The 27,987-nt window shown below is 44.1% G+C and overlaps 1 protein-coding gene across 1 annotated transcript in view; it reads right to left on the bottom strand.

Moving 5' to 3' along the window:
* glra3 (glycine receptor, alpha 3) overlaps positions 1-27,987 on the bottom strand; it is a 189,633-nt gene that overhangs the window by 20,617 nt on the left and 141,029 nt on the right. The window contains exons 6-9 of the mRNA XM_069940928.1: positions 19,985-20,122; positions 8,739-8,953; positions 710-850; positions 171-290 (exon numbers count right to left, since the gene is read on the bottom strand). Of these exons, the coding sequence (XP_069797029.1) occupies positions 171-290; positions 710-850; positions 8,739-8,953; positions 19,985-20,122 (614 nt within the window). The remainder of the gene's footprint in view (positions 1-170; positions 291-709; positions 851-8,738; positions 8,954-19,984; positions 20,123-27,987) is intronic.

The following is a 27,987-nucleotide window of genomic DNA, read 5'->3' as shown; positions in this document are numbered from 1 at the left end:
GCAAGATAGGTACCTTGAAACAGGACTACAATTTTACCACAAATGAACAGTAAACAGACTACAAAGGGCGACAGGTCCTATTGCCACAGACAAGAGGTGCAACGAAAGAAACTTGTTTGGTTATGACTTTTTAATCACACAACAAATGGGACAGCTGCTTGTCATTTTACCCTGAAATTCGAACTGTAGATTTGAGCCAGAGTGCCGTATATTGGTTCGCTGTTTCTCAAGCCATTGCTACGTCGCACCGTTTCTATGTTCTCATTTCCATCAAGCACCCCCTCAACATTCTTTCGGTCAAAAGGAATGAGCAAATAAGAGAAACAGAAAGTTATTTATTAGGGTAACGCACATGTCTAGCCATCAGGCTGTCGCTGACTTCTACGGTCTTAAAACATTCCTACTGAGAATGAGATAAAAGCCATACAGCTACACGACTTAAATATGAGACTTTTCACCAATGTTTGTAACATGCTACCTCTTAGATTGTTTCACACTATAACATGCATGTCAAAGGGATTCCCAGGATAGGTCACAATTAAACAATGCAACAGGCAGGGCAGAGGTTCCATCTTACAGGGCAGGGGAATCACAAGTTATCAAGTGTTTTGAGAGTTTACTGCGTCAGTAGCGTACAATTGAGGTTGTGGTCTGTGACAGAATTGAGGAGCTGTGGATCTGCATTCAAGATACATAGACTGTTGCTAACCTTCCGTTTCCTCCTTTGCAGTCGGAGTAGCTCTTTGTGTTGTCTTGACACAAAATTAACGGCTGCATACTCCAGAAGGGCAGAAAACACAAACAGCAGGCAAACTGCCATCCAGATATCAATCGCCTTAACATAGGACACCTGCAGTGAGCAGAAAGAAATGTCAGCAACTTGATTCCATACTGGCACACTGAGAATTAAACTCCATGGATTTGCACACGAGAACCTTATCTATTGTGAAGGCCATTCAATATCTTAAATCTGGTTTTAAGATGTGGTAATTTTTTTGATCTCACTCATTTAAGTGCATACACACACACACATACACACATATGCAGGCACTCCGACATACACACACGTGCACACATGCAGGCACACAGACGCAGACATACGCACTCATGTGCAAGCCCTTGCATAGACACAGACACACACACACATATGCAGGCACACAGACGTACACTCACATGCACAGAAAGGTAAACAAAGACACGCACGCACACAGATACAGACACACATCCCTATTAAAACTATTATTTCAAGATTGGTGATGGCATTATTAGCTTAATTAACTTTATAAAACAATAACAACGTTGCATGCAGCCGCAGCAAACAGGCTTTTTCCACAGGGGTAAGAGAAGAACTAGAAGATATGGATTAAAGGTTTATTGGGAACATTAGGGAGTACTTCTTCACATAGAGAGTGGTCAGAATGTGAATGAGCTGCCAACTGAAATGGTGAATGAGGGCTCAGTTTTGACATTTTAGAAAAAATTTGGATAGCACGTGGATATGAGGGATTTTGAGGACTGTGGTCAGGGTTCAGATCAATGGAACTAGGCAGAATAGTAGTTTGGCACAGACTAGATGGGCTGAAGGGCCTCTTTCTGCGCCATAGTGTTCATTCAAGGAGCTGATGACCACATTAAAGGTAGGTTCTCTTGGTGCTTTTAGTTACATCTATTGGTCCATCGTTCAATTAGAAGAAGAAACAGATCCACTATGATGGGCTCCTCCAGGTTGCCCGTCCTTTCAAGATAGCTACACTCCTGCATTCTGGTCCCTGTGCATCCTCAGTTTTAATTCACCCACCACTGAAGGCTGCGTTTCAAAAATCCTTGGAATTGGGATTCTCTGCCTAAACCTCATGCTTCTTCATCTCATCCATCTCCTTTAAATTGCTTCAAATTAGAACCATGCCCCTGAATTGCTTTGTTTACTTTCTCTCAAGAAGAGGTTATACCCTTGACTTCAACCCAAAAAGGAATCCTAGCCTTTACATCCTTGATAGCCAGTCGAGCAATTCTGATGAAATGGAAAGATGATTCTTCACCTACTGATATGCAATGGTTGCATGACTTTATGTCTTAATTAAGTTTGGAGAAAATTAGATATAGCATTAAAGATGTTAAGGTTGAATTCGACAAGATCCCCAGGCCCATTCATGGATTACGATCACCATTTGAAGATCTAGTTGTGTGAGAATGCTCTGATGTCAGGTCACAATTCGATTCATATCTACTTAATATATACAGGTTAATCTTGTTTAGTGGGAGGGGCAGGACTAGTGTGGGGGGGGGGGTACTTTTCCTTTTTTTTATTTCTAGAGGAAACCAGACTGTAGTAAACAATTAATAATGATCACATTATAGAATAGGATGAAGATTTATAGTCGCTCTCTGGGATCCTTGATTCTATCTTATTATTTTCTGTTTAACATCAGAATCCGAGACTTTGAGCAAGATATGTTGCCTGATAATTATGGTTTCTATTCTGTATTATAATTTAGATAGGTTATGTATATACTATGAATTGAATTGAATTATGTAATCAGTTAGAAATCATGTATATAGGGGTTTTTCTATTAAAATCAATAAAAATATTTTAAAAAGAAGAAAACACTTTTTAAAACTTGTCTTTAACAAGCTTTTGGTCACCTGTCTTAATTGCTTCTAAAGTGACAAATTTGTTGACATCCCTGTGAAGGAAATGTGCAGGCGAAGTTCTTTACACACAGTGTGTTGGTTCTATCAAAGGGCTGCCAGGAGTAGTGGCAGATGGAGGTAAATAATCGTATTTATGAGGTTTCTGGATGCATACATGGATATGCAGGGAATAGAGAGGTATGGATCATGTGCAAGCAGTGGAATTTTAGTTTAAGATAGACATTATTTTCTGCACAGAGGGATGAGTAGAAAGGCCTATACCTGTACTGTATTGTTGGGTAGTCTATGAGCCTGGGAAACAATGGCTTGAGGAATGGCACCTCATCTTCCATCTGGGCAGGTTGAAGCCTTCTGAACTCAGAACTGAGATGTTGGCTCAGTTCTTATCTCTCCACAAAGACGCCTATTGGGCATATCCGATAGTTCTGTATTGGACAATACAGAATTGTCCTCACTCAACAGCTTGTATGTTTCTTTATTCAGCCTCTGTCCACAATTGCTTCCCTTAACCCATTGGTACAACCAAGACAACCCAGCCTCACCTTATCCGAGACACCCCCTTGCTTATTTTTCATTCCAAGTATCCATAATTTTCATTAAAAGTTGCTGTTGGATCTTCTGAGATCTATTTGGAATTGTCAGGTGTATTTCTAATGAGGCATAAGCTTATCTCAGGATTTCTTCCGTCGTCTATAGTTGGAGATGGAGTACGGTAATCTCCATTCATTATAAGGCCGTGACATCACAGGACAGAACCCTTGGAGATTCTGGATAACTCTGGACCTCTGTGATTGAAGAGGTCAGGGTGGAGAGAGGGGAAGGGGGAAGGGTTGGTGAAATGCCCAAGGCTTTCCTTCATGTCTTTGATGTGGGATGATGTTGCTATCTTAACTGGCCAATTTCGGGCCACGACTGCTTCCCTCTACTGGCATTTTAGAAAGGGAAGTTCACTGCATCGGAGGTGGAGAATTGTGGCTTTGTAGACGAGTATTTTTCTCAGATGAGAGCTAGACCATGCACCTGTCATTTCAAGTGGTTTCTCTGATTGTAACCTCACCCATACCCTTGTTTATCAAATATCCATCTTTCCTATTATTCCTTCATCGCTTCAGAAAATGTATCCCAAAAACTCATAACATTTGTAAAGAAAAGATTTGCCTTGTCAAATGGAGGACCCATTTTTAAAATTCTGACCGTAGATTATCCCACAAGTACTTTTTTTATAAGGAATATATGGGTCAGCACAACATTGAGGGCTGAAGGGCCTGTACTTCGCTGTAGTGTTCTATGAGCCTATATGCTGCCAAAATACCCCAATTAAACTATGAACCCCGTACATTTTAAAAGGTGGAAGTAAACCAGAGGAACCAGAGGAAACCCAGAGAGACATGGGGAAAATGTACAAACTCTTCACAGCATTGGATTTGAACCCACTTTGCTAAATATGTTCGAACTTCAGTGTATAAAAACCCAAGCTTATTCAAACTTTCTTCAGATATTACCTAAAACACACACAAAGCTGGACACTGGTCAAGCAGTGTCCTTTATATCATCATTCAGGTGCCTTGCCATTCGGTGTAGGCGATTATGTCTCTCCATCTGTCATGATCTCTGACCCGCCAAATTGCAGTTGTAGCCTCTTCCCTTTCAGTGAAGGCTCCATCTTTGATCTGAGACCATAGTCCATGATGAGTTCATGATTATATATGGGGAAGATACTGAAGTTGTTTCGCATTGCCTTCTTCAGTTGCACTGTCCAAACTGAATGGGTCACCCTGCCTATTGATCAGCAGATTCATCTGCCCAGCACTTTTAAATTTACAAACATAAATTCCAATTTGTTGAATCTGCTTGTAAAAACCACCAACCATCTGCAAGCCATAGCTTCACGTGACCCTGATTTGGAGGCTAAACAGGTACTACACCTTGCCCAAGGGTGATCTATAGGCCATCGGATGGAAGGAACACCTTACACCTCTTTTGCTGAGACATTGAGCAAAGCTTTATATAGCAAAAGTGAAAATACATAACCGACATTTTGGGCTTGAGCCTTTCATCAAAGTATGAGAAAATGCCAGCAAGTGTCCGAACAAAAGTGTGGGGAAGGAAGTGGGGGAGGGGGGGGGGGCTGGCAAAGGCAGGAGGCGATAGGTGGAGAAGAGAGGTAGAGGTCAAGACCTTCCAATTCCTGGATATCAACATCTCCGAGGATCTGTCCTAGAGCCTTCATGTTGAAACAATCACAAAGAAGGCTCTCCAGCGGCTAAACTTGTGAGGTGTCTGAGGAGATTCAGTATAATACCAAAGACTCTCATAAATGTCTATAGCATTCTGGCCAGTTGCATCACTGCCTGGTATGGAGGTGCCAACTCTCGGGACAAGATTAAACTTCAGGGGGTTGTTAACTCAGCCTGCGAGATCACAGGAACCAGTCTTCACTCTGTTGAGGACATCGACATGAGGTGGTGTCTTACAAAAGCACCCTCTATCCTCAAAGACCCTCACCACACAGGCCATGCCCTCTTCACACTGCTATCATTGGGAAAAGGTACAGGAACCTAAAGACGAGCACTCAGCGGGTCAAGGACAGCCTCTTCCCCATTGCCATCAAATTCCTGAATAATCAATGAAGCAAAGACACGGCCTTATTTTTCATGCACTGTTTTTTTTTTTATAGTAATGTTGTAAGATGGTCATAATATGAATGTTTACACAATAATCTGCAAATCTGATCATCAAATTTCACACCTGGCTCATGGCAATAAGTTCTGATTCTGATATCATGTGGAGAAGGGATGGCTCGGTGAAGGGAGAGGGAAGGGAAAGGGGAGAACTGGAAAGGAGAAGGGAACATATTATCCAACACATTATCCTCCAGAAGTTCCGGCACTTACCACAGACACATCTTCCCCTCTCCTCTCCTCTCTGTCTTCCATAGAGACTTCTCCCTCCATGGCTCTCTCATGTACTCATCTCTTTCCAGCAATCAACCCCCCCCCCCCCCCCCCCCCCCACCGGCACCTTTCTCTGTGGTTGCAGGATTTGCAACATTTATGTCCACACCTCCTCCCTCACCTCGGTCCGGGGCCCCAAATAGACCTTTAAAGTGAAGCAACAGGACTAATCTACTGCATCCGGAGCTCCCTTTGTGGCCTTCGCTACATCAGAGAGACTGGGCGTAGATTGAGAGATTGCTTCACTGAGCACATTCATTCCATCTGCTACAGTAATAGAAACCTTCCAGTAGTCAACCATTTCAGTTCTGTGTCACACTCCCATACTCACATGTTTGCCCATGTCCCCCCAAAACCACCCACAAATGGGAAGAACAACACCTGATTTTCCGCCTTGGCACTCTCCAGCCTGATGACATTAACTGACTTTTCCGGTTTCTGCTAACCTGCTCTCCTCTTCCCCTCCCCACTTCCCTTCCCCTTTCCAGCTCTCTTCCCTCCCTTTCCCCTCCCTTCACCCAGCCATCCCCCCTCCCCTTGATCCCTGCTGTCCCCTCCCTCCCTTTTCCATATATCACCTCCTGCCTTGTGACCACCCCTTTCCCCCGTAACCTTTTGTTCGGATGCCTACAGACATTGTCCCATACCTTGATGAAAGGCTCAAGCCTGAAACATCGGCTATGTATCTTTATCTTTGCTATATAAAGGACACTGCTTGACCTGCTGAGTTTTTCCAGAATTGTGTGTTTTAATTTTATACCACGGTGTCTGCAAATTTTTGTGTTTTTTTCCTCATATATTACCTACCCAAAAACTAATATTCCATCTGAGCACTCTCCAACTAGGTAGAATTAACACTGACACCCCCACCTCTCTCCATTCACAGTCATCCCTCTCCCCCTGTTTGCTCCTGCGCCCTTCCTCCTATATCTGCCTGTTACTTCCTTCCTGTGGGACTGTGCCCCTCTTCCTGACCCTTGCGCATCCCGCCCCCACCATTTTGTTTGGACACCTACCTACGTTTTGTCATACTTTGAAGAAGGGCTCAAGCTCAAAATGTTGATGATACATCTTTACCATTGCTATATTAAGTAGACTGTTTGACCTTGCTGAGTTTCTCCAGCGTTGTGTTGTTACTTCAATCACAGTATCTGCAGACTTTCAAGTTTAATTTCTGCTCATTCCAAATCCTTGGCTGATCAATTTTATCTGAACATCTTTCAATGCATCAATGCCCTTCCTTAAGTATGGCCAAGATCTCACTAATGCCCTATGTAACTTGCTACATTTCCATTAAATTCTTTTTGATGTAAATGACAACATTCTGTCAACTTTCCCAATTACTTGCTCTACTCGCATTCTCACCTTTTGCAGGTCACCTAAATCCCTTTGTATCCTGGGGGGAAGCAAGAAAATCTGCGGATGCTGGAGTCTCGTGCAGAACACAAAAGTCCTGAAGAATCGCAGCAGGTCACTCAGCATCCAATAGGAAGTAAAAGGGAGTTATCGGTTTGGGCCTTCTTGAGGCATGCGAAAAATTAGAATTTGTCAGACGTCTGAATTAAAAGGTTGGGCAGAGAAAAGGCAGGAGAAGAGTGAGAAGCCCAAGCTAACAGATAAGAGGTAATAGGTGGATTCAGGTGGGAGGGTAGAAGAGATAAAAGAAGTGATAAGAGGAGAGGGCAGAGGATGAAGGGAATCTCTCTGATAGAAGAAAGGGAAGGGGGTTGGGAGCTGGAGGATGAGATAAAAAGCGGGACTGGTGGGGAGGAGGGGGAGAGGTTAGTGGAAATTGGAGAAGTTGATATTAATGCTGACTGGTTGGAAACTGCCGGGACGGAATACAAGGTTTTTTTTTCCTCCAATTTGTGGGTGGTCTCAACCTGGCAGTGCATGTGGCTATGGATAGACATGTCAGTGTGGAATGTCATGTGGATTTAAAGTGGTTGGCCACTGGGAGGTCCTTGTTTTTGCAGCAGACAGAATGAAGGTGCTCAACAAAATGATCTTTCAGTCTACGCCCAGTCTCCCCGATGTAGAGGATACCACATCGGGAGCACTGGAGCAGGAAGTGGCCCCCACAGATTCACAGTTGACTTCTCACATATTAATTATATTAAATTGTTGTTAGTGTGCCTTATGCACCATTTCATTCCTTAATTTGTTCATTCTTTCTCTTCACATAATTGTGAAAATAATAGCAAGGTGGTTTTCAGAAACCGAAGAATCGCCATATAATTCAGAAACAGGCCTTTCAGCCCACAGTTAAGTACCCATCCATACTCATCCTCTTTACCAGGGCTTGTTTTGTGGCTGTGTATGTCTTACCAATTCCAGTGCTCCTCTCTATATTTAAATCTCTCCCTCCACTAGCCTCTGAAGTAGCGTGTTCCAGATTCCAACAACATTCTGAGTGAAAAATATTATCCTAGGATCCCCTCTAAAGCTTCTGGTCTTTACCCTAATCTAAGCCCTGTAGTTCTAGACACCTTCGCTAATGTGAAAAAGTTTCTTGCGATCTGCTGCCGATCTGCCTACCCCACTCTAGGACATAGAGCACCAGAGCACAGTACAGGTTCCTTGGCCCTCATTGTTGCGCTGAGCCACATATTCCTTTTAAAAAAGGTACTAAACACTCCGTACCTTGTAACTCTCTATTTTTATTGCATCCATGTGCCTATCTAAGGTCTTAAATACCCTAATGTTTCAGCCTCCACCACGAACCCTGGCAAAACATTCTAGAAATAGACTTTATTCACAATATTAAGAACAACAAACATTGTCTTAATCTTCGCACACCTCGTGACAGAACAGGATCAAGCATGTATTGATTATTTTTGCCAAGTGTGTTATTAAAGCAAATAAGTTGTTCATATTTACATGTGCAGTAAAACACCTCTATGGATTGGTAGATGATGGATAAGTGAATTTTCCAGTTGCTTGAGATTGAGTATTGCACGATTGGAGAACTAATGGAAAACCATGCCAATTTTAAACTTCAGTATTTTTTAACCTGTCTATTTTCCGCACTTTTTTGCTGGTTGCTGGAATGCTGCATGACGGGGGTTTTACTGTCTTTACTATTGGCATTCACATTGATTAGTTTGACAACCCATGAGTTCAGCCTCCTACCTTTGGCAGTGAAGCTCGAGATCCAGAGCTTTGTGTGGTCATTGTGAGTACTGTGGTAATCCCCAGAGCTACTCTTGCTGGGGCTGCATCCATGTTGATCCAAAATGACACCCAGGAAAGAATCACAATTAGAAGACTGGGAATGTACATCTGAATGAGGTAATAACCCATTTGTCTCTCAAGATGGAATCGCACTTCAATGCATGTGAATTTTCCTGCAAGAGTTAAAGGGACACACATAAAAAACAAACATGTATCAGATCCAGTACGTGTAATATGACAAATGTTTGCAGCACTTTGGCAGATTATGATGCAAAGGCTCAGTTCTTTTGATGCAGCTGTAATTAGATGTTAATGGGAGGGGAGCTCCAAAAATAAAGACGATAATTATGTAGTGAAACACAAAAGTCTGCGGACGGTGGTAGTGAAAAACAGAGAAATGCTGGAAGAGCTCAGCAAGGTCTTGCAGCATCCATAGGAGGTAAAGATGTATAACCAACATTTCAGTCCTGAGCCTTTTGTCAAGGTATACCGAAACGTTGATTATATATCTTTACCTACCGTGGCTGCTGCGAGATCTGCTAAGTTACTCCAGTATTACAATCATAAAGCCTTTTTTTGTTTTCAACAAAAGAATATAAAGGGTTTCCTGCAAACTAACCTGATGTATAAATAGAGGTCAGGTTGATTGACAGATACATGTTAACTTTTAATTTTAACTTAGCTATGTAGCACAGTAATAGGCCCTTCTGGTCCATGAGCCCAAGCTGCCCAATTACATTCAATTGACCTTCAACTCCAGCACATTTTGAAGGGTGGGAGGAAACTGGAGCACCCATTGAAAAGCCACGCAGACACGGGGAGAATGTACAAGCTCCTTACAGACAGTGCCAGATTCGAACCTGGGTCGCTGGCGCTGTAACTGCGTGGTGTTAATCGCTATGCTAATTGTGCAACCCTCGATGCATTCTCATTAGAGTTTAGCATAATGAATGGGAACCTCATGGGAATATAAGAAATTCCAACATGTCTGGACAGACTAGATAAAAGAAGAATGTTTTATGATTTTTGATGCCAGGTGAGTCCAGAATCAGGGGTCATAGTCAAGTGTAAAGGATCAACCATGTTACATAAATGAGGATAGATTTCTTCTTCCAGAAAGGAAAAACACCAGAAAGAAAGTGAACCAGAATGCAGTTGAAGCCAAATAATTAAATACAATCAATTAAGAGTTAGATTAAAGAGAGAGAGAGAGAGAGAGAGAGAGAGAGAGAGAGAGAGAGAGAGAGAGAGAGAGAGAGAGAGAGAGAGAGAGAGAGAGAGAGTTTCCTTGCAGTACTGTTCAAAAACGTACTGGGGTTATGGGTCAAATGGGTGTATTTGGGCAGCATGGATAGATGAGCAGAAAGGGCCCATTAGTGCGCTGCGTCTAAATTTAAAATTTAAAAATGGCCATGGCCAGATTGAAAGGTAAGGTAATTGCAAAGAGCCAAACTGATGACTCCTTCTTGTATTTCCAATGTCGGTATGTGCTTTTACTATTGACCCTTGCTTAGAGGAACTCACATACCAATCAATCCAAAAACTTGAAGCCCATTTGGCAATTGAAGCTAGCATCTCCCATTTGTGCCACAATCTCGTGTATGAGAGAGATGCTTCAATACGTGGTACCAGTAATAGTTTGTGTTCACTTTTCCAGATATAGTCATGTTCAGCAGTTATTACCCTCTTTAATTTGCCTTGAGTTGATGGTGGTGAGCTGGCATTTTGGGCTGTCATAAAAAATACTTCCACAATACCTTTTGGGAATTCTAGGATTTATATCCAAGCAATGTGATAGTAACCATGTGTGACTTGGATGAGAACCTGCATTAATGATCCATTTCCCAACTTCCCTTCAGTTACTTCAAGTTCAAGTTTATTTATCATCTGATTGTACAAATACAAGTTGACAAAATAGCGCTCTCCAGTCCTCGGTGCAACACACTGCAAACACGCATACAGACAGAACACACATCCTGACCAATGAAACCTTTGTTAAATGCCCACTGGTTATCACAATGGGAACTGAACTCATGTGTGTCAGGTTCATTAGCCAAGACTTCTGAGTTAATGATGCAGAGATGTAACTCAATAATCTGGTAATAAGGAACACTGCTAACAAACCCAAGGTATTTATCACCTGATTGTACAGACAGCTCCAAGAAAAGTGCAGAGAACAAAACAAAGGACTCTACATCACCTTTGTTGACCTCACCAAAGCCTTTGACACCGTGAGCAGGAAAAGGCTTTGGCAAATACTAGAGCGCATCGGATGTCCCCCAAAGTTCCTCAACATGATTATCAAACTGCACGAAAACCAACAAGGTCGGGTCAGATACAGCAATGAGCTCTCTGAACCCTTCTCCATTAACAATGGCGTGAAGCAAGGCTGTGTTCTCGCACCAACCCTCTTTTCAATCTTCTTCAGCATGATGCTGAACCAAGCCATGAAAGACCCCAACAATGAAGACGCTGTTTACATCCGGTACCGCACGGATGGCAGTCTCTTCAATCTGAGGCGCCTGCACGCTCATACCAAGACACAAGAGAAACTTGTCCGTGAACTACTCTTTGCAGACGATGCCGCTTTAGTTGCCCATTCAGAGCCAGCTCTTCAGCGCTTGACGTCCTGCTTTGCGGAAACTGCCAAAATGTTTGGCCTGGAAGTCAGCCTGAAGAAAACTGAGGTCCTCCATCAGCCAGCTCCCCACCATGACTACCAGCCCCCTCACATCTCCATCGGGCACACAAAACTCAAAACGGTCAACCAGTTTACCTATCTTGGCTGCACCATTTCATCAGACTCAAGGATCGACAATGAGATAGACAACAGACTCGCCAAGGCAAATAGCGCCTTTGGAAGACTACACAAAAGAGTCTGGAAAAACAACCAACTGAAAAACTTCACAAAGATAAGCGTATACAGAGCCGTTGTCATACCCACACTCCTGTTCGGCTCTGAATCATGGGTCCACTACCGGCATCACCTACGGCTCCTAGAACGCTTCCACCAGCGTTGTCTCCGCTCCATCCTCAACATCCATTGGAGCGCTTTCATCCCTAACGTCGAAGTACTCGAGTTGGCAGAGGTCGACAGCATCGAGTCCACGCTGCTGAAGATCCAGCTGCGCTGGGTGGGTCACGTCTCCAGAATGGAGGACCATCGCCTTCCCAAGATCGTGTTATATGGCGAGCTCTCCACTGGCCACCGTGACAGAGGTGCACCAAAGAAGAGGTACAAGGACTGCCTAAAGAAATCTCTTGGTGCCTGCCACATTGACCACCGCCAGTGGGCTGATATCGCCTCAAACCGTGCATCTTGGCGCCTCACAGTTTGGCGGGCAGCAACCTCCTTTGAAGAAGACTGCAGAGCTCACCTCACTGACAAAAGACAAAGGAGGAAAAACCCAACACCCAACCCCAACCAACCCATTTTCCCCTGCAGCCGCTGCAACCGTGTCTGCCTGTCCCGCATCGGACTTGTCAGCCACAAACGAGCCTGCAGCTGACGTGGACTTTTACCCCCTCCATAAATCTTCGTCCGCGAAACCAAGCCAAAGAAGTACAAGTACAACCTGACAAAACAGCATTCTTCGGTCCTAGGTGCAACACACTGAGCACACACATATAGACAGAACACACATCTTGACCAAAGAAACCTTTGTTAAACGTGCCTCGCAATGCATGACCTAGTGTCACAGGTAAAAAGGAAGGAGAGGAAATTGGAGGATCATAAAATATATCCTGTTGTTTGTTGTAAATCACAAAATTCTGTAGACATTGTGGTTGAAATTTAAAAAAAAACATAGAATGGTGGAGAAGGTCAGCAGGTCAAACAGTGTCCTTTATGTAACAAAGGTAAAGATACAGAGCCGTCGTTTCAGGCTTGAGCCCTTCATTAAAGTATGAGAAAATTCCGGCAAGCATCCGAACAAAAGAGTGGGCGGGGTGGGGGGGTTGGCAAAGTCAGGAGATGATAGGTGGAGAAAGGAGGGAGGGGACAACAGTAACGAAGGAGAGGAGGGATGATTGGGTGTGTAGATGAACTGGAAGACAGGAAAATGGGTAGGGGTAAGAAAAGGCCATCAGGTTTTGTGGAATCCAGTAAACGTTAATGCCATCTGGCTGGAGGGTGCCCAGATGGAAAATCAGGTGTTGTTCCTCCAAATTGCAGGTGGTCAGGGTGGGATAGTGCACAAGGCCATGGACAGACTTGCGAGTCTGGGAGTGTGATTCAGAATTGAAATAGTTGGCTGCTGGGAGGTCACTGTGGCTGCAAACGGAGTGGAGGTGCTGAGTGCTGACTCTCCCAGTCTGTGACCAGTCTCTCTGATGTAGAAAATGCCACAAAGGGTGCACTGGGTGCAGTGAGTACCCTGGCAAATAGTTATCTCATTGTCAGTGATTTTTCAGATGGAGACAATATATATTTTAATGAGCTGTTGAAACAATCCACTCTGGCTTTTGTGATTCCACAGAGACTTACACTCCTGGTGGTTAAAATGAAATGTGTAATCTTGTATTTATTAGTAGCAACGTCAGCATTATTCAGAAAATCTCAGCTCGCAACTTTATTGCTACCTCTAATGGTACACACTTTAAATTGTTCTGCGTAAATCTACACACAGCAAGGCATGTTTAGTGATTTGAAATCTGTGTATCCATAAACTTGATTTAAACTGCAGTAAAAGGGTTCCCTTGTAATTTTAACATATAGAACAAGGCCTTTCAACTACAGAGAAGGCTTTCTCAAGCTCTGCTTTCAGAAAATAAATACAGGCACACTATCTGGACCTCTAAAATCCGGATAGCTCCAAAATCCGGCCAGTGGGGACCAGTGGTTGAGGGAGGCGGCCAAGGGACCGATTGTTGGGGAAGGCAGCCAAGGGACCAGCGGCTGGGAGAGGCGGACAGGCGGCCTAGGGACAGGCGGTTGGGGGAAACGTCCAGCAGGCCAAGGGACCGACGGTTGGGGGAGACGTCCAGGCGGCCAAGGGACCAATGGTTGGGGGAGGCAGCCGAGGACCGGCGTTTGGGAGAGGCGGCTGGGCGACCTAGGGACCGGCAGTTGGGGGAGGCGGCCAGGTGGCCGAGGAACCAGCAGTTGGGGGAGACTGTCAGGCGGCTGAGGGACCACAATTGGGGGAGAAAGCTGAGGGACCATTGGTTGGGGAGACAGCTGAGGGATCGGTGGTTGGGGGAGGCGGCTGAGGGACCGGCTGTTAGGGGAGGCGGCCGAGGGACCGGTGGTTGGGGGGGGAACAACCGGGCGACTGGAAGGGGTTGGGGTGGATACGATAGCACAATTCGGATGGGCTTTCCGAAAAAATCTGAAATTTGGAACACACTGTCTCCCAAGGGTTCCAGATAAAGGATTTTGTCCTCCTATCCTGCATGGGGTACAGATGTTAAAATCTGTTCCTCAGAGTATTTGGACCTTTATAGCTCTGAACTCCAATCCATTGGTCCAAACACTCTGAGGAACAGAGGCTGCAGTTAATGCAGTGGGACTTCACTTGCATCCCTTTTCAACCTTGGGTATGGCTTAATCAGGCTGAAACCCAGTTTCATCTTGGTGGCATAACAGCAGAGCACACAAAATTCTGTCATGTCGTAGGTACGTTAGACGCTGCTAAGGCAGCTAAAGTGAGTGAATTTATTGCCAATCCCCTGGCAGACAACCAGTAAACTAGGTTCTGCCAATTTCTCCTGAACACGCTGGATTTGACCAGGCATGTGGCTTTTGAATATGGAAGGGCTGGGTGACAGGAATGCATCCGATCTAATGAATGAGATGGTCGCGTTAACGAAAGGTCATTCTCATTGCTTGCTTTTTGAGACTCTATTCCTGTTCAAACTCCCAGGTTATGTCTCAATACCAATTGCTAACATGGATTTCTGCCATCCCTATGACGTGGCGCAGGAGGCTGACAGACTTTACCGTACACCAACACAAGAATCTGCTCACATACAGCTTGTATTCACAGTAGATACATCTCCCGTGCCCCAAGAACCTCCTGTGTCCGCAGTTCAAACAAAAAAGGAGGAACATAATGACAGGCAATGAGAATGGCATTTTTACCATCGCCGTTGGGGGAAAAAAATGCCCGTAGATGCATCCCACCATGTAGCAACCACAGGTAAAAGGCGGGAAACAACAAAGCCGGCTGCTGGTAGTGACCTCGGCAGTTGGCACAAGTACTGGCCTCCTGTATCTTCAAGATGACACTGGTAAACAAAAGTTTCTCGTAGACACGGGTGCTGAGGTCAGCTTGCTCCCACTAACCTATTTTGAGAAGACACATAAACAAACAAGCAGCAAATGGATCTTCCATTCCCAGCTTTGGAACACAATGCATCACATTTGGGATAGGAGGTGCGACTTTCCATTAGGATTGCATTTTGGCTTCCATCACACAGCCCATTTTGGGTGCATGTGTTTTGAGATCCCATGACTTGCTGGTCGACGTGAAGCGGAGGAAATTAGTTAATGCCACCACTTTTCAAATGTACCCGTTGGAATGCAGCAAAGGGAGAGTTTCCCAACTCGGGGTGCACACCCTGCACAAAGACGCCTATGCTGCCCTGCACAGCGAATCTCCCGGTATTTTCTCTCTTAATTTCAATACCTCCAAAACATCCACTTCAGACCCGTCGATTTATGTCAGGGCTCGTCGTCTTCCACCTGATAACTGCGGCAGGCAAAGAGAGAGTTTACTGCAATGGAGGAAGTGGGTATCGTTTGGCGCTCCAACAGTCCTTGGGCATCATCATTACACATGGTACACAAGAAAACAGGTGGATGGAGACCCTGCGGTGATATAACTACACCTGACGGATACCCGATCCCATCTGCACAATTGCCGTGTTTTCTCCAAAGTTGATCTTTTCAAGGGATACCATCAAATCCCAGTCCATAAGGATGACAATCCTAAAACAGTAATTATTGCTCCTTTCAGGTTTTTGAATTCCTTAGGATGCCATTTGGTTTAAAGAACGCCGCTCAAACCTTCCAGTGGCTTTTGGACACTTTGGGCAGGGATTTAGAGTTTGCTTACTTGTACTTAGATGACATCACCAGTCAGACCAAACAGGATCACAACCTACACTTACACCGCCTGGAGGAATTCGGACTTATCATCAACTCTAGCAAATGGCAAGTCTACCATTGACTTCCTGGGACACAGGATCATGGCCAATGTGTCTTTCCCTTATCCGGCAAGGTAGACGTAGTCTGTGCTTTTCCGAAGCCTACCACGGTTAAGGGACTGCATAAATTCTTGGGCCTGATAAACTTCTATCACTGGTTCATTCTCGCAGCTGTTGACATGCTTCGACCACTGTTTCAGCTCCTCACCGCGAAGCACAGGGAGGTTAACTAGATAACAGAGGCAGAGCTTGCATTCACAACTGCCAAAGATGCTTTCGCCAATGCAGTGATGATCGCGCATCCTAATTCCAGCACTTCCCTGGCACATACCACTGACGCCTTGGATATGGCCATGGGTGCAGTTCTTCAGCAGTCAGTCAATGGCCGTTGCCAACCCCTGGCTTTCTTTAGCTATCGGAAACAAAATACAGTGCATTTGATTGGGAATTGTTGGCATTTTATTGAGCCACACAACACTTCAGATATGTTTTGGAGGGTTGGCATTTTGCTGCTTTTGCGAACCATAAGCTGCTGGTTTTTGCCTTCAACAAAATAACGGACCCATGGTTGGCCAGGCAGCAGCGTTTCTTGTCATACATTTCTGAATTCATGATGGATGTGCACAATGTCTCAAGTAAAAACAATCTTGTCGCTGAAATGCTATCAAGACCGACAGTATATCATATTCAGGGTGGCATTGATAATTCCTAAATTGGCCAGTGCACAGGCCATGGACCCCGATGTTCAGGCATATGGTATTGCCATTACGAACCTGGACATACCACGGGTAGCACAACGACTAGATGTACTTTGAAATTGTGACGTGTCTTTGGGCTACCCTAGACCAGTGATTCTGGCATCTTGGAGACAACACCTTTTTGACCAAGTTCACAACTTGTCTCATCCATCCATCAGAATAACCATCAAGCTCATCTGGAAAAAATATGTATGGCATGGAGTCAAGAAAGATGTTGCTCAGTGGGCTTCGACATGTACCTCCCGCCAGACTTCAAAAGTTCAGCAACACAGCAAGGCGCCTCTACAACCTTTCACGGCGGTTCACCGGCACTTTGAACTTGTGCATGTGGACCTGGTTGGACCATTGCTGGGATCTCAAGACAAGAGATACATTCTAACAGCCGTAGACTATTTTACGCACTGGCCAGAGGCCATCCAGTGACAATGAGACATTAGCCAGAGCATTCATTGTCAATTGGATCGCTAGATTTGGTGTCCCAACACATATCACTTCAGATCGCGGAGCTCAATTCTCCTCTGCATTATGGACTGCTCTTCAGGCTTTCGTGGCACACTTCTGCATCACACTACAGCGTACCACCCGCAGTCCAACGGCCAACTCAACTCAATTCCGCACACAAAGGTCTGATTCACCGGTCCCAATTGGGTCAATGAGTTATCATGGGTTCTACTGGGAGTGTGCACTGCTCCCAAGGAAGATTTGCCTGCATCATCTGCAGAGATGGTTTATGGTACGGCCGTTTCAGTTCCAGGGGATATTCATTTCTCATCCAACTCTAACCTGGATGTCCCTCAGCAGCTTCGACGTGGTGTTGTAGTTAGCAAACAACTGGCATGGAACCTCTAAACAGCATGTGCCCCCCCCACCACTGATGTTGACTTTATTTTTGTACATTGACAGGTCCCAGGAGCACCATTGTAATGGCCGTACCAGGGCTCTTTCAACATAATTAAGAAGGACAGGGTTGTATATACTTTGGAAATTGGGGGCCATTCACAACTGTTCAATGTGGACAGACCTAAGCCTGCCCATGTGGATCCTACTTCACCCATTCATTGCCCTCAGCCTGGGTGACGAGAGCGCCCGCCTAAGGTGCATGCAGCCAGAATATTGGTTTGGGTCGATGATTCTGGTTGGGGGGGAGGGGTTGGTGATGCGGCCGTGTAGCAGGCTGAGTGGGCACACAGCGCGGTATCACAAATCATCACTGGCGTGGATCTCCTGCGGGCATGTAGAGCTGTAGGCCGGACCGCTGGGTACTGTTAGGTCTGCTTTGTTCATGAATGAGTGAGTCAAACACCAGACTGAGTCGAAATCAAGGTTCTTTGTTCTTTATTGTCAGATTGTAACACTTGCAACTAACAGTGTTAGTTGGAGAAGGCGCATTCTGCCGTTATCAGCAAGTGGTGTTTTTTATATACCTTAGGATACGTACTTAGTAAATTATCATACCATGACATTGTCCAATGAATAAACTGTTGCTATCCTTCTCTGCTAGTTTCCTGCACATTAATTTGTCATCCCCACTCTTATCTTGAGAGTACAAGGTCACAACTGCATCTTGTTACGGCCCAGCACTGGGTGACTCCTTCTACATTCCCAGCTCATGATGTTTTTACCTAACAGTATCCACCTGGTTAATGGACTGCACGCATGCGGTGCTGTGCGTCGAGTAACGGCATGTTGGTTTGCTGTGCCTCCAGCTACAAGGTGCAAGGCCCCCACTGTGTTTAATTTAAACCTGCCAGCCCCCCGAATCGGTGGCAAACACCTAGTGATGTCACACCTAGTGATCTCTCCCATAGGGGAGAGATATAAAATAAGCTTGTAAAGCCCAAATAAAACTGTCTTGTATTGACTAACCCAGTGTATGTGTATTGCTTTAGTAGCTCTACCAAAGTAGTCGCTACAGTTCCTTATTTATACAGCGGGATGGTGGGGTAATTTATACTATATCTTGCCTTAAGTCAACTCGCTGACAGAATACTCTGCTCTGTCCATCACAATCGCGGGGATCTCCCATTGGTCACCCATTTCAATTCTCCATCCCATTCCCTTGATGACATGTCTGTCCATGATCTCTTGCACTGCCAGATTGGTACTACCTATGAATTAGGGGAACAATGCCTCATCTTCCATCTTGGCACCCTCCAACCAGATGGCTTTAACATCAACTTCTTTGGTTTCTATTAAATCCACCCCCCCTCCTTCTTCTTCCCTGTTGCCTTTCCCCTAGCTCTAACTCTACCTTGGCCTCTTTCTCTGTATGTCTGTCTCTGTCTCTGTCTCTTTCTCTCTCTCTTCCCTGTTCCCTCTGTCTCCTTTCACAAAGCCAAAATCAATTCTCACCTTTCCTCTTATCATATCAAATTACAGGTAAACTCCACTTTACCAATACTCACTTTTAATGAAAATTCACTTTAACAAAAAAAAACGTGTGTTTGCTTTAATGAAGAAATTATAATGGGTTTTTGCTTTAACGAAAATTGCCTCCAATAGTAGTCTTCTAATTACGAATTTTCAGTTAGCAAACTGTTCCTCAGGAATGCTCTGCCTTTGTAAAGTGGGGTACATCTGCAACACCATTTGGTTGTTGATCTGGACCCCTCTCCCTACCATTCTTCAGTCTTCATGGCTTCCTGTTTTTTGTTTTGATCTTGAAGAAAGGCTCAGGCCCAAAACGTCGGTAATATAGGTCTTTAAACGTCTTAAATTGTCAGTTACATATGTCTTTACCTCCTAGTGACACTCGGACAATGGTTGAGTTCCTCCAGCATTTCTGTCTGTTTTGACTTCAATCACAGCATCTGCAAACTTTTGTGTTACACTCCACCACACCACCGCATACTCAGGAATCCTGAATAGCCTTTTTCCCTCCTAATTTGCTTTTTAGAAAACAACTTGCATTATGGGACCCGAATTTTCAAACCATTTCATTATCTCTGGATTGTAACTGATCTCTTATTCATCTTAATCAGTTCAACTAGCTTGAGGCTTACGGGATATTAAAACCATCTTGACCTTTTTACATAATTCAAGCCCTTTCTATTTCCTTACATTTATGTCAAATTGTACTGACATCCACCTTAATGCTTTACAATCACATTTTATATGGATATTAATTGATTTATGAAGGAGGAATATTGTCTGGGAAACTAAAGTAACAAGGAATGGACCAAGCAGCCTTACCCTGACATCCTGATTGACCTAATTTTGACAATTTCCTATGCTCTCTATATTTCTTGACACAACCCTTGTTTTGAAGATATGTACATAGCGAGGTAATGAACTTACCTGTATTATAATGCTTTGTGCAGTATCGTAAATCTTTCTCCTCTTTAAGCAGAAACTGTGGCAAAGTAAGTCCTTCCGCAACCTGCACTGGCCCATTCTCTTGCCATTCAAAGATCAGATCATTCATTGTGTAGCCAACTGAAGGAGGAAAGAAGGGAATTTTAGTGATAACATCTCCAGCGTTGCTGCACCTCAAGTCCATGTCAGCTGGTTCGAAAGTAATACCCTCAGCCTCAATTCCTGCTCTTAACATAAAGACAAATTAGAGAATATAGGAGCAGGGGTAGGCCATCTGGCCTGTTGAGGCTGCTCTACCATTCAACAAGACTTAACCTTGCCGTGGACTCAGCTCCACACCCTCTATTCCCCATACCCTTTGTTCTAGGCAAGTGTCTATTTATCTGTATCTTGCACTGTATCCCTGCTAATTCTCTGGTGAGACCACACCTAGAGTATTGTGTTCGGTTCTGGTTCACCTCATTATAGGAAGGATATGGAAGCTATGAAGAGGGTGCAGAGGAGATTTACCAGGATGCTGCTTGGATTGGAACATGTCTTGTAAAAGGCAAGGTTAGCAGAGCTAGGCCTTGTAACAGCTTTGATTCATCCAAGATCTGCCTTAAAAGCACTACAAACTCCCATTAACTCTATCCAGATTCTATCACACACACACACACACACACACACACACACACACACACACACACACACACACACACACACACACACACACACACACACACACACACACACACACACACACACACACACACACACAATGATTGTCTTTGGGATGTGGCAGGAAGCTGGAGAACAAGGGGGAAAGCTTCACAAGAACATCACCAGAGGTTGAATCTGGGTTACAGGAAGTATTTGGTCATCCATGTCCTGAGATATAGACAGAGAGTTCTAGAAAGGGAGGTGACAATGATGTATTGTGTGAATTTTTGAGTCGGGGGGACTTTGAGATGGTTGCAGTATGAGACACTAAGGAAGTTGGCAATGAATCAGAAAAGGTATTGTGGGTATAGTCCTTAATAAGCCTGGAAGAAGAATTGTTCCTCATTTCAAACAAAAAGATGAGTGGGCATGAATGGATTTAGGTGAGTAGGGGTTGCACAGGTCCAGACCCATCCTCTCGACATCCCCTCCCAGATCCAGTGGCATGGTGAGGTCCAGTCAGCTGGGGAAGATTAATAACTCAGTACTGGAGAGAGTAGAGAACAGCAAGTCTTTCAGAATCCACTTCAGAAGGGACCTATCACGGATATACAACATTTCCTCACTTCTCAGGAAGGTACAACAGCAACTTCTGTTCCTGAGAAGACTGAGGCAGGCAAGGCTATTGACCAGGATCCTGCCAACTGTCTACATGAGCTCTATCAAGAGTGTCCTGGACAGCTGGATGATAGTGTGATGCGTTTGCTGTACAGCATTTGATCAGAGGTCAATGCACAGCACAGTAAGATACAGAAGAATCATAACCAGAATCACTTGACTGAGTAACAGCTTCTTCCCATAGGCAGTGAACGACTGATGAACTACTACAAATCCACTGAGACTCTGAGATTTATTTAAATATATAGATAGATATATAGTATACTATCATATATAGTATATGTATTGCTTGTCTGTATGTGTGTTACGTCTCCAGGTATGTTTGCATCTTTTTGCACCAAGGAATGGAGGACATTGTATCATCGGGTTACATTTAGATTAGATTTCAGATTTATTGTCAGAGTTTATATATGACATCACATATAATCCTGAGTTTCTTTTTTCCATTGAGCCAGGCAGAATTACCACTTATAGGAAGAGCAAAAAATAATTCACACAATGTACACATGTAAGCAAATAAAGAAATGTAAACATATAAAGAAATGTAAACAAACTGCAATACAGAGAAAATTTTTTAAAAAATCAATAAAGTGTAGAAGATTCCTTAAATGAGTCAACCACAGTGTCTGCAGATTTTGTGCTTCACTTCTGATTGAGTTTGACACTGAGGAGTCTGATGGTGGAGGGATAGCAGCTGTTCCTGAACTTGGTGGTGCGAGTCCTGTGGCACAGATACCTCTTTCCTGAGAGTAGCAGCAAGAACAGAGCGTGTGCTGGGTGATGTGGATCCTTGATGATTGCTGCTGCTCTCCGATGGCGGTATTTCCTGGAGATGTTCTTGATGGTGGGGAGCATTTTGCGGGGCTTTACGCTCAGGGGTATTGATGTCTGCCTGCCGGACCATGATGCAGTTAGTCAACTCACTTCCACCACACATCTGTGGAAATTTGCCAGTGTTTCCACTGTCAGTGCTTTCTTCAGCATGGCATTAGTGTGACTCCCAAAAATTTGTGCAATCAAATGAGAATAAACTTGAACTTCAAAACACTCTCCTTTCTGACGACGATGGTGAGAAGGCAAATCGTCTCTCTCAGCCACAATTTTTCCTGATTCTTTACTGTGGAAAACCAGAATGTGGTGGATCTTTCAGCACCATCTGACCTCCTAAATCTTGCAGAAAGCTACTGGTGGAAGTGCCATTGGCTGGTCAGAAATTCACATTAAAACTTCTTTAAAAAGTGATGAGAAATGTATTAGAAATGTGAGCTTTAACCAAGCTTGCTAATTAACTGTGGAGAGTACAATCGAAGGATGTTTGCTGTGTCAATGAGAGAGATTAGTATGTAAAATAAGAGAATGGAAGATGGCCACTGGAGAACAGGCCAGGAAGGGTTGAAATTAATTTAGGAGAATGAGGGATATGCAAAGAAATTGAGGAGTAGCATTTCAATTATCGGCCCAGATCAAGGTAAAACAAAGAGCAACCTGACAGAAAAATGAGGCAAAGACACACTGATCAGTAAATACTGCGGGGTAGCTGAAATTTCACATCAACTCTTTGCCACATTTTTAATGAGGCAAGCGTGGGTGGCTTTTCCAATCTGTACACTAAGTGCCTGAGTCGTAAAATAAGGTTTAATGACTGAAGATGTCAGTGAAAGAAAAATGTTCAATGGAAGACGTGGAACATGAAAAGCAAGTTGGGGCTTCACAGATGCAGAGGAGTGGAGTGATGCCCTCTGTGATGAAAAGAGATAGGGAGCGGCCCTTTGACATACCAGTCTCTCTGATCCCAAGGCCCCCCCCCCTCTCTTTCTCTCTCCTGGTTTAAAAAAGAAAAACCATGCAAATAGGGTAGGGACAGGGATGGGAGCGGCGGAGGGACATCTGTCAGCTTTTCCTGTTTGAGGCAAAAGTGGCCAGTTGAAACATAGAGCAACACACAAAATGTTGGAGGGTCTCAGTGGGTCAAGTGACATCAGTGGAAGACTATAGAGCAGTGTGTATGGTTGGCCACAGGCATGTTTCCACGTGGGCCATGCATACTTCCCAACCCACTGAGGTCAGGGTGGGTTTGAGGTGCCTTTACAGAGCTGCCTTTGGCTTACAAATATTGCTCAGTCATTGCCACTGGTGGGTCATGGCATATTAAGCTGGAAGCCGGGTGAGCCATAGACCATAAAAGGTGGAGACCACTGCAATAGACAGTCGATGATTCGAGCCAAAACCATTCATCAGCTTTGGTGAGAAAGAAGAGAGCCAGATAAAAAAGGCTTGGAGGAGGTAGGGGGAGGCATTTTATGTTTTTATTTCAGTTACTAATTTCCTTCCAAAATAGGTCGAGCAGCTTCAGTGGTGGTGGTGTTGGGGGGGGGGGGGTGGGGGTGGGTGGGGGGGGGGAGAGCTGTTGGGGGAGAGAACCCTACTCAAGACTCATTTCAAAGTTCAAAGTTCAAATTAATTGTCAGAGTACATACAGCACATGACATCACATACAATCCTGAGATTCCTTTTCCTGTGGATCAGGGAGAATTTCTATTGATCGGTGGTGCAAAAGACTGTACTCAAGGAAAGGTACATATACACAAGGGAGAGATGTAAACATACTGAATGTGCATTACAGAAAATAAATATTCAATAATACTGTAAATAGTATACATCGTCAGAGTCCTTAAATGAGTCTCTGATTGAGTTTATCGTTGAGGAGTCTGATGGTGGAGGGGGAGCAACTGTTCCTGAACCTGGTGGTACAAGTCTTATGGAACTTATACCTCTTCCCTGAGGGCAGACCCCTGAGGGACTGTTTTCTGTAAATGATGTCGACTTGAGCAACTGAAGATAGCACAAATTATCTCTGTGTTTGTTTACCATTGAGGATTCAAGGTAAAGGAGTATGTGACCAATATTAAAAATAGTGTAAGAAATAACAATAATTAGATCTCCAGTCTACAAATAACCATCTGAAATTTTAGTGTCTGAAGCTTGACATGTCTGAATATAATTAGTCTGTACATTTAAAACCAGTTAATATAAACCCTTTATGCTTCCAAATAAAATTCTATGCACAATTCCAAGGTAAGAGAACATCAAACATTCAGAGCAGCTACTAGCAGGCCCCGAGACATCTTCAGATGATAGGAAGTGGGGGGAGGGGGCAGTAGGGGGAGGGTGTATTGAGAAAGACTGTCATGTTTCAACACTGCTCCCTACCGAGTCGGAGGACACACCAGCTGCCAATCAAGGTTTGGTTCTGCCCCACCCATTAGTGCACATCTTGCTGTTGGCCATATGTAAATTACCTGGACTCCACTCTCCAGCCTGCCTGTACTTGGCCTTGGGCCATTGGCTGTTGTAATTAGATTAACCCTCCTGCCACTGAGCTATTGAGCCCCAGTAAATGATGTGGGGTTGTCCCTCCAGCACTATAAAGGGGCCATGTGTTCTTTGTTCTCACTCTTTGCCAGTTTGGGACCACCCTGCTTCACTCCAGGCCTAGAAATGTGGAAGGGTGCTGGAGAAACTGTTGGTAAGATGTGCATTGTTAAAAGGGTTGGGAGCATTTAATTAGTGTCCCTTATAGCATAGAGCCGTGCCTGCACTGAGTCGAGGGGTGGTGGGGCATCGTCGTGACATTTCCCTGATCATTGTATGTACCAATTCATTGTGTGTGTGTGTGTGTGTGTGTGTGTGTGTGTGTGCTCTGCATCAGTTGCCTTCTGTCAATAAAATCCTTTCCTACATCAAAACTGTTCTGAGTCCTTGCCTTTGAGACCTACCAAACCTCTTTCCTCACTCATAACAGAGGAGTTGATGTGATTTCCTTTGCTGTCAAATGGCTAGAAAGCACTCAGTGTCAGAGATCCTATGTGAACTATGGTCACTTGAGTGTGGTACCTTTGGAAATAGTCCCAGGAAGTCCACAAGAGTGAAAAGACAGGACAAGAGGAGATGCAGATGAAGTCAGAATGAGAAAGGCTTTTAATGACAGGGGGAAGAAAGGGAGAGTGAAATTCTACCTTCCACTTTCAGATCTGAATGTCAGTACAGATATGTTCCAGCTTTTCACCACCTCATCAACATCCTCATCAATGCATTTTCTTGACATCTCTGTGCAACAGCAAATCCATTTCAAAACCGCGTGCTGTGAAAGTTCCCTACAACCTGAAACGTTAACTTTGCTCTCCTCTTCACAGATGTTGCCCGGCTTGCATTTTCTGTATTTGTTTCAGATTTCTAGGAGTGAAAGCTCAGAGGTTCTCTTACCCACCTTGCATCTGCTGCTGGGACATTAATTTACTTGATTTTATTTATTTATTCATAATTTGAACCTGGGTATCAATTTCAACCCCAATTGGCTCGAACTCAGCTGTTTAACAGGCAAATAAATTGGGGACTGATGAAATGTTTTGATAGGCTGGTATTGAAGCCTGTCTGAGTGGCAACATGGATCCATTCTAATTTGTCTACTGTAGTAACAGGTCCATGTTGGATGCCATCTTATCGGCTCTACACAAAGCTCTGGAACACCTGGTCAGCAAAAATGATACATCAGAATGCTCTTTATGGACTAGAGTTTGGCATTCAACACTGTCATCCCCTTATAAATGAGCAGTAAACTCCAAGACCTGGGATTCAGCATCCCACTGTGTAATTGGATCCTGGATTTCCTCACCTCCAGACCACAATCAGGGAGAATTGGTAAGAAGATCCTTAGTTTTCTTTTTTCTTTTGAGTTTCTTTCTTTTCTTTGTAGTGCTTTCTTTGAATGGTGTTGCCATTGTGATTTCTTTTCATTACAGGTCTTGACAGGGGTCGTGTGCCGCATGATGAGTGGGATTGAGATAAGTTTTTGGAATGTATTCGCTGTGGCAGGTGGGAGTGGGCAGTTGGGACAAATACAGACTTTGGGCATGCCTATGTACATGAATGACTTTGTTTATTGGATTTTGTAAGTCTGTGAAAAATAAAATAATATATAAAATATAAATTGGTAAGAGCATCCATAATCTCCATTCGTATCGGATCACCAAAGGGCTGTGTTCCTAGCCCCCTGCTCCACTTGCTATATACATGACTGTATGACAACACCATTTACAAATTCACTGAAGATTCTACAGTAGTGAGTTGTACAAAAAGGAGTGATGAGTCAGCATGCAGGAGGGAGACAGAAAACTTCGCTGAGTGCTGCACCAACAACAACCTTGCACTCAATCTCACCAAAACTGAAAAGCTTATTGGTGACCTCAGGAAGGGAAAACCATTACAATCCAGTGATCACTGGGGGATCAGAGGTGGTCAGGATGAGCAAATATAAGTTCTTGGGAGTCACTCTGTCAAAGGATCTTTCCAGGAGGATCTCGAAGGATCTTTCCCCACAGTAATGGCATTGGGGAGGTTTGGCATGACATTGGAAACCCCTGGCAAATTTCTAAAGATGTGTAGTTGAAAGTGTGCTGACATGATGCATCATGGTCTGCTATGAAGCCACCACTACAACCGAGTGGAAAGCCCTGCAAAAGTAAGTGGACTCAGCCCGGGACATCATAGGCAAAACCCTCGCCAGCATTGAGAACATCTACAGAGAACGCTGCCATCAGAGAGCAGCAACAATCATGAAGGAAAAACACCACCCAGCACATGCTCTGTTCTCACTGCTTCAATCAGGAAAAAGGTCTAGGTGCCACAAGACTCCCACCACCACGTTTCAGAAACAGCTGGCATCCCACCACTCCTCAATGACAAACTCAATCAGGGACTCGTTTAAGGACTCTTACTTTGCACTTTATTGATTTCTGTTTCTCTCTGCATTGCACAATCCATTTGTTTAAATATCTTTATTTGCTTAAATTTATCTTTAGAGTATTTTTTTCTCCACCAATAAGTGGTAATTCTGCCTCTCCCTACAGGAAACAGCATATCAGGGCAGTGTGTGATGTACAGGGTTGTGTGAAGTAGGATATACTCTTGACAATAACTCAGAAATTTGAAATTCGGGCTACACATTGGATTATTAGATTAAATCTCCTCCCTTGTGCAAACCAAATAGGCTTTTTGCAACAATTAAATACTTTTGTGGTGTGATTTTTAAAAAAAATTCCGCTTTTTAAAATGAATTCAAAATTCCACACCTGTGATTTTGGCATATGAACTCTGGGTTGTTAGTCCATACCTTCTGGAGAACTCTTTCAGTAAAATAATCACCATCTTACCCAGGTTCCACACAAGCAAACATAAAACACCAGACGCTGAAACCTTGAGTGAACAAAGAGGTGTTGGAAGGACTCAATGGATCAGGCAGGATCCATGGGCAACCATATAACCACATAACAATTGTAGCACAGAAACAGGCCAATTTGGCCCTTCTAGTCCATGCCAAACACTTTCTTCCACCTAACCCCACTGACCTACACTCAACCTGTAACCTTCCATTCCTTTCCCGTCCATGTCCATATCCAACTTTTCCTTAAATGTTAATATCAGTCCTATCTCTGCCACTTCATCTGAAAGCTCGTTCAAAACACCCATCACTCTCTGAGTAAAGAAGTCCCCCCCCCCCCCTCGTTTCCTCTAAACTTTTGCCCACTAACTCTCAACTCGTTCTCATTTGTATCTCCTTCTTTCTTAAAGGAAAAAGCCTCTTCATGTCAACTCTATCTATACCCCTA

Source organism: Narcine bancroftii, chromosome 1 (assembly GCF_036971445.1).
Source record: "Narcine bancroftii isolate sNarBan1 chromosome 1, sNarBan1.hap1, whole genome shotgun sequence".
NCBI classification, from domain to species: domain Eukaryota; kingdom Metazoa; phylum Chordata; class Chondrichthyes; order Torpediniformes; family Narcinidae; genus Narcine; species Narcine bancroftii.
Note: the sequence above shows the minus strand (reverse complement) of the source record. Positions and strands in the feature narration are given on the sequence as shown.